At 33.9% G+C, this 7,876-nt stretch overlaps 1 protein-coding gene across 1 annotated transcript; it reads right to left on the bottom strand.

The window, feature by feature from the left end:
• Nucleotides 1-4,614: 4,614 nt before the first annotated feature.
• LOC112278163 (xyloglucan galactosyltransferase KATAMARI1 homolog) lies at nt 4,615-7,302 on the bottom strand. Its single transcript, XM_024511332.3, has 3 exons — nt 7,243-7,302; nt 5,279-7,098; nt 4,615-5,101 (listed from the first exon to the last, which is right to left on the bottom strand). The coding sequence occupies exons 2-3, from the start codon at nt 6,911-6,913 to the stop codon at nt 4,967-4,969; spliced, it is 1,770 nt and encodes a 589-aa protein (XP_024367100.1). The 5' UTR covers nt 6,914-7,098; nt 7,243-7,302; the 3' UTR covers nt 4,615-4,966.
• Nucleotides 7,303-7,876: the final 574 nt, after the last annotated feature.

Raw genomic sequence — 7,876 nt, 5'->3', positions numbered from 1 at the left:
CTCCTATAGAAGTAAATTATAATCAAGAATTTAAAGTAGAAGAAGTCTTAGACTCAAGGCGGCACCGAAATAAGTTAGAATATCTTGTTCATTAATATAGATATGATGTTAGTGAATGCACATGGGAGGCATCAAAGAATCTTATAAATGCAGCAAAGAAAATTGAAGCTTTTCATCAACAAAATCCATCAAAACTAAGATAAAGAATAAAAAATCTTTGGTATAAAAGAAATAAGATTAAATGAAGATAATATTCTACCTTCTATCTTTCTTTGTAGCTTATGTGTATTTGTGACGCCAAGGAGATGCAGAACCAACAACGAGCAAATTCAACTCAAGAGCTTTCATTTGTAGACTTATCAGATGAGACATTATGATTGTTACAACCTTCAAGACGATAAAATCAAGACGAAGATCCTCAAGAATGACATGTCTTTCCTTGAATAGATGGAAAGATACAACATATTTGGTATCACAACCTTGAAAGAGACTCCCATTGTTTGGTGATTTTATTAGAAGTAGGAACAATTCTTAATGGTGTTTCAAATATTTTATTTGAACAAAGTTATAAAGGCTTCAACAACAACCAAATAACAAGGTGGTCTTCTTATCTTAATATAGGAAACTATCAATGGCTCAAAGTACCTATCAATTATCTTCGAAGAGAGAAAAGATCAGAGTATGTAGCAAATATAATTCACCGCATCTTGGACATCTTCAATATATGAAGACCGCTCCTCGTGGAACTCGTCTCTAGAAAGGGAAGTAATGTCATGGATATATATAATTATCTTAATAATTACTTATATGATTAGATAGAAGTAGGTCAATATAGATTAATTTCATAAAGTCTTTTAGTGTAGCTTTCTAAAAGCTTCATAGATGCAGTTTTGACTTTAGATGTGTTTGTAGGTTGGAAACTTAGCCAATAAGTTAACTACACGTTGATAGCTTGTGGAACAAGTTAACTCTACATAATAGCTTGTCGAACAAGCTAACGATGTGGAGCATACATAGATAACTTGCCTTGAAAGTTAAGTCATGTAGCTAACAAAGTCAACATATTTTGGAGGTCCTATAAGACATCGCCATGTAGTTCTTATTTAAGATTATATATAGAGGCAAGAGTGAAGCCTTCTTCACTCTTGTCAATGCCATTCTAGTCTTTGGTCTTCTTTCAAAACTTTCTAATCTTCTTGTTTTTGGCAATAGCCATTTTAATTAATATTACATTACCTTTTGAGTCACTTTTTAGTTCTCTTTAGTGACACAAGAGTGTATCAAGGATTCTCTTTTTTGAGATTCATGTCACTAATACTTATCCTCTTAACAATGTCACAAGGAAGGTTTAGAATTCAACATCATATATGGTGGCTGAATAAAAATCCTTATCATAAAGATATATATTTGGTCTCTATTATTATTTTTTAATTACTTTTTTTAAAAGTGATTATATAAACTTTTAAGTATAAATTCAAATCATAGAAATAATATGAATTTTTTTCAATCAAGGATGCAAACAAAAAAAGAATATTCCTATAAAGAAAGGCACTTATGAATTCAACTTCAATAAATCTATCAGGGTAATAAAAAAAGATACAACTTTAGATAGAACTTTACTTATTGTAGAAATCCTTGAAATTTTGATCTTATTCCATCAAATTTCTTAGACATTCTTATCCTTGCTTCTATCATATATGGAATAGGAAGACTTTGTGGATTTAATTATGAGCTTTATTTATGTTCTTCTTTTAATTACACAACTTCTTAACATGGACTTTAAACTTTATTATTGACCTCTTTCATAAGTATCAAAATACTACCTCTAAGGTTAATATTAAAAATACATAAAATTTCTACCTTAAGAATATTAAAAAGCTCAAGAAGATTTATAATACTTACAAATCTATTCTTACTTTTGTTGATAGTAGCATCCATAATTTTTTCTTTCATAGACAACTCAAAAAAATCTATAAGTCAAGTTAAAAAAGAGTAATCTAAAACTTTTAATAATCAATTAAAGTTTCTAAAATGAGAGATAGTCTAATTTCTTTAAAAAAAATCAATATTATAAAATTAAAATGTTAGTTTAAAGTTGAATAGTCCACAACCTTCAAAATACAATAATAGAAGTAGTGTAATTCACTCACTTTTAAAACAACACAAGAACAATAAGTTAGTACTCTTATCAAATTATCAAAGATAAATATTTCAAAGAATTAGAAGATCAATACACTCTTGTATTACTTACAAAGACTAGAAAATCATTCAAAGATGGTATAATATTAAACTAGAATTGCTACTACCAAGGACAAGAAGACTAGAAGGTCTTGAAAGAAGACTAAGGACTCGAAAGGCTTTGACAAGAGTGAAAAAGGCTTCACTATTGCATCTATATATACTATCTAACTAGGAACTACATGGCAATATTCTATAGGACTTCCAACACGTGTTCAACTTACAAGATTTGTGTCTAACTTATAAAAAAAGTTTTTTACATGTATGCCACATAGTTAGCTTGTTCCATAAGCTAATTATAAGTACGACATGTGATTAATTTATTATTCAAGTTTCTAACCTATTAATCAACTACAAACACATTTAAAATCAAATATCCATCTATGATGCTTCTAAGAAGTTTTGCCACAAGATTATATCAAATCTACTTACATTTATTTTCTATCTAACATTTCTTATCTAAATAAACATGTATGTCCATGATAGAAAGTTACATACAAAATAATAATAAAAAAATGATATTATTGTGTATATATGAGGATATGTAGCACAAGAGAAATGGAAGGAAAGAGAAAGGAGATGATATGTCTATCTAAGATTTATTTTATTTTATTTTATTTACAATTATAATTCTTTCAAACTTTGAAAGAAATTCTGTTACATTCTAAGATGAAGGTCTATTTTAACTCTTATAAAGACATGATGCATATTACAAATATTATAATTAGTAGAAATGGCTTAAAGATAATTATTCAATGTTATTAAAAATAAAAAATAAAAAAATACTTTTGTAATATAGCACATTGTATAAACTTATTTTATGTTGAAAAAATACATATTATAATACTGTATTAAAAAAACATAACCATTGTATACAAAATATTAAAAACTTACATAAAAATATATACACATTTTAAAACTATTACAACTTTTGAACTTTATTCAATGAAGTTATTTTTGAAATATTATATCTTATTTTATTAAATAAATTCTATTAATCAAATTAATTTAATGATTTTTTAATTTCTAGAAATTAAAATAATTTACCTAGATTTTTATTATTATAAGAAAAATCTACTCTATCTTAGAAGAACATGTTTTCAAATCATCTTAATACCTATAAATTATTTTTTTGTAAAATATATAATAATTTTGATGGAAATTCTAAATATCTTAATAATTTCTACTTTATAGATTTATTTTTTGTCTCAACCAAATCAATACAATTATATATGCTTTTGAAATTTTACGAATTTTTTGTAAGTTCAAAAACACATGTATATAAAATTTGGTATTATCCTATTATATTTTTACTATTTCACCAATATCCTAAATAGTTTTAAAAATATTTCTTTTCATCAATTCTAAATTATTTTTTGAATATTTAAATCTTTAGAATATAATTTTTGGCATTATATAATTACAAATCAAAAATAAAATTATATAAAATGTACCAACTTGAAATTAAGTTTTTTGTAATTAAGTAATTTTACTACTTTTATTATTTTTCTTTGTGCAAATATTTGTATAGACATGTCAATAAAAAAATTAGCACATGATTTTTTATTGTAGGTAAAAATAGGCACAATGTTCTTATAGTTATTTTAGAAATTAAAATACTTTTATAATACTTAAGCACATGTGTTCTATTTTTTTTACATGATACATGTTTTTATATTTGTACTAGCTATATAAATATGTGTAACCATCTTATATAAGATTGGATATGTAACTGTTAATTGTTTTTAATACTATAGATGGACTAGAAATAAAGTGTATTGGTTGCATTACAATGCCGTATCAATATTTTATTTTATTTTATTTCCAGTCGTAAATTAAAATAAAAAAATGAAAAACTTCCTCCCTTCCTTGTTCAGTTGAAGACATATCGTAAAATTAGCAAATGAGAAGGCAGAGAAAAAAATTAGATGATAGTTGTTACATGTAATAAATTCTTAATTTCAAAAATCAAACACAAGTATCAATATCTAAGTTTATATTGATTTGAGATCTCTCTTTTTGTCGGTGTTGCTGTGTCTTCGAAGTACTGTTCATAGGTGTACGCGTGAGGGAGTAGTTGCATAATGCTTACCCTACCGACAAAGGTGTAATTTTTTTCAGTAATAACTTGCAGCGATGGTTTCTGCTTTTAGACTTTTGAAAGAAAGGATTCACCGCTCTTGTTGGGTTGTGTGAGGGTGGAACGATCCAGTGGAGTTGAGACAGGAGTTCAATGGTGTACAAAGTCAGACACTGCATGTGGGTTTCTATTGTACTCCACTACGGAAAGACCGCTGCAAAAAAAACATAAACAAAGGATTCAGTCGTTTTGTTTAATGACTTCGTAGCTTTATCTGGCATTCACCTCCACCATAGTTTAGGTGTCAATGGCAATTTGTGCCTCAGCATCATAAGTATATTACATTGAGTAGGATCAGGGTTGAAAAAATGCAAATTCCGGAGTCGGGAAGATCCTGCACATGAATGGTTTGAAAATATGTTCCTACAGTTAACTTCGAAGCAGAGACTGGCTCCAGATGCGATCTGCTCATACCGGCTATCTCTCTATCGTCGTTTCGTAGAACAAATCGCTTCGTACTAAAGCTAAACTAAACAACACGGGTACACGAAAGCATTACTCTTGAGACAATGGCTGTCATGTTGCCAACATCGTCATTCTCTCTGCAGCAGCTAACCCAGTTTCGTGTTCATTCTTCTTAAACGCTTTCTACTTGTGAGCGGCTTGTTCATGTAGCGATTGTCCTTGTTGGGACTTGGACTGGAAGTCCAGCTCAGAATTTGAAATCGCTTCACTATTGGTGCGCGTTACTTCCTTCCCCAGTGTAATTCTGTCAATCACGCCCTGCGGATAGTGGCAATTGTGACCCTTAGTCCTTAAGCCTGGAAGCCAGAAACGCAATTTACAAGAGAGAGAGCGAGAGAGAGAGATAGAGCGAGAGAGCGAGAGAAAAGCGCGAAAACCAAACACAGAACATGCAGACAAAAGAGGGGAATGATCAGGACGGTTATTCTACGCTACCTGAATTGCAATGTCGAAGGCGTCTTCAACGTCGGGAATAGAACTTGCTCGTGGATCTGCATAGACGATCCTAGGTATTGTTTGGATGACGGTTTCTCTCATGCTGACGATCTGATTCGACGTGAATTTAAGCAGCACTTCTTCAATGCGAACCGTCTCGTTCTTGATGGAGCCTTCATCAATCAACACAGAGTAGGAAGTGTGGTTGGAAGGAAGATGCCACTGGTACTGGGTGTACGCGGAATACTCGTGGAAAAACACGGGGATGCACCCTGCAAGCATGGCGTCGAAGGTAGAGCGCCGGGTGTAAGAGTCTCCCGCCGGCTGCAGACAGAAAACCGAGTGCTCAAATATCTCCATCACCTTATGCGGTCTTTGACACAGTGTTCCCTTGCAGTCTAGCAACCTGCACTGCTTTGATTTGATACATTGGTCCTTGATCACTCCCCGAATCGAATGACTGAGTCCGGGCCTCGGTGCTCCAACGAACGAGAAAAGGGACGGCCTGTCCATGGCACGTACCCTATCTTGCCATGTCTCAATGGAGCGCTTGGAAGAGGGATGGAAGTATGTAGGATACGGAATACCAACATCGTTCTGATGCCAAGGACTTGCCTCTATACTTAACATGGTCATGTTTAGTGCGGCGGAGAGAACAAAGAGCTTGTTCCCCCAATCAGATTCGTCGTCTGTCCTCCTCCGAAAGTCCCAAGTGATTCGTCCCCCAACCATGAAATGATCTCTTCCATTGTACCTCTTCCACTCGGGCTGCTCGGCGAGCCAGCTATACAACCTTGCTGGAGCAGCGTCCCGCTCACTAATATTAGCCCTCCACAATTTGGTGGAAATTTCAAAACCGGCGTAGAATGGCACAAAAACCGCAGCGGCTCGACTGGAGTCCTTCGTCAAGCACTTGTATCTCTTCAATCTGTTGTGAAAAATCCGTTCCAGCATGAACTGGTTCGTTTCGTACCAGTCTGAGTCAGAGAACACATTATCCGTATTCACCATTGGAGGACCCAGACCTTCGTTGGACACACTTGGACACCAGTTGTTCCAAATGTTAAGTTTGTCGCAATGTTCAACCATATCCTCGTTGAAGTATGGGTCCATCTCATACACGTAGACATACCGACCTTCGCAACCAGGAATGGGTTGCTCCATCGTGGGATCTCCTTCGTCAAAATGGGATTCCACTGACTTGATCTCGAGAGGCGTGTCGTCGTCAACATCTACTTGATCATTCATGATTTCCATGTCCGGTCTTTCGTTGACGTGATGTACATCTCCATCTTTGAGCCATTTTTTCTGAACCATTTTTTCTGTTTCAGAAGAATCACCGGCGCTAGAGTCATAAGTTGAGTCGGTTGAAAGCCCCCTTGAGAGTGACTTCGACATGGAGTCCTGAGTCTGCACGGAAATCATGACGTCTCCAATGGATGACTGCACTGGGGAGGAGCGATAATGGAAGGAGAAATGCACCATCAACAGCGCCCACCAGAAGACGATAGTGAGTAAAATAAAGATACACCGCGAGCGAAACCTGTGAGCCGGATACTTCGCTTTCTCCCCATTCTCTTTGATTCCCAGCCCGTATCCCATCTTAGGGCCAGAGAGTACTCCAAGGAAAGTCATTGCTAAATGCCAATTTCGCACGAATCTGCTATCAGATAAAACTCAGTTCTGTCCGATTGCACCCATAGGTTCTAAACCTCTGCTCTTAAAATCTTGTCCAGCGAATCTCGTCATTTCCTCTCAAATTTCATTGATCCACCGGATATGCAGTGCCATGTGCAACAGCGTCACGACTGAATAACAACCTGAAGCAGGAACAGCACACTCAATTGTATTGAGGAATAACCCAAGCTGTGAACATTAAAGGTGGGAAGAATTGACGTGATATTTAATTCCTTTAGAAAATGACAATTATTTTGCAAACAAAAAACTAAGTCCGCATCTCTCACCAAATCAATGTAAAAGGTGCAGGAAAGTTGTCAGTATTCAGCAGGCTTGAAGGCATGAACCTCCAATCTTTGAATGAATCCCTAATTTGCCCTAGGCTGTCATTTTAGTGACTTGAGGTCTAATTTCAACCCTGTCATACAAACACTCAATCCCTGGGTATCAATCTAACCTATCCTAAGGATTTTTTAGCCAATCCTACCTGCAACTTGATCCTAATATCAAGCATATGAACCATTTACCTCTTCTATCCTAATTTTATCAATTTATGGCCTTTTTAAGGCAGTAAAAAACCAACTAACTTTTATCCCCTTGCTATTAAGACAAAAAAATAGGCTAAGAGACTTTCATAAAAGTCTTATTAAAGTATTTTGAAATCTTGTTGAACTAATATAATAGAGTAATAATTTAAAATCATTTTTAGTCATATTTTCATCATATAATCATATCACAACATGACAACGTGAAAAGATACCTAGTAATAGGTTCCTAATAATTATGTTTGAAGTAGAATCTATCCATGAAGGACGTCCAGAAAGAGTGTTTGCAAGACAATTCTATAATGAAGATATCAAAGTTCATGCTTAATCACAAGGAGAAGGCTTGAAGTACTATCAATGGCTACAAGGGCCTATG

The sequence above is a fragment of the Physcomitrium patens genome, chromosome 26, assembly GCF_059467195.1.
Source record: "Physcomitrium patens ecotype Gransden chromosome 26, ASM5946719v1, whole genome shotgun sequence".
Lineage (NCBI taxonomy): Eukaryota > Viridiplantae > Streptophyta > Bryopsida > Funariales > Funariaceae > Physcomitrium > Physcomitrium patens.
This window is presented reverse-complemented; position numbering and strand designations above follow the sequence as displayed.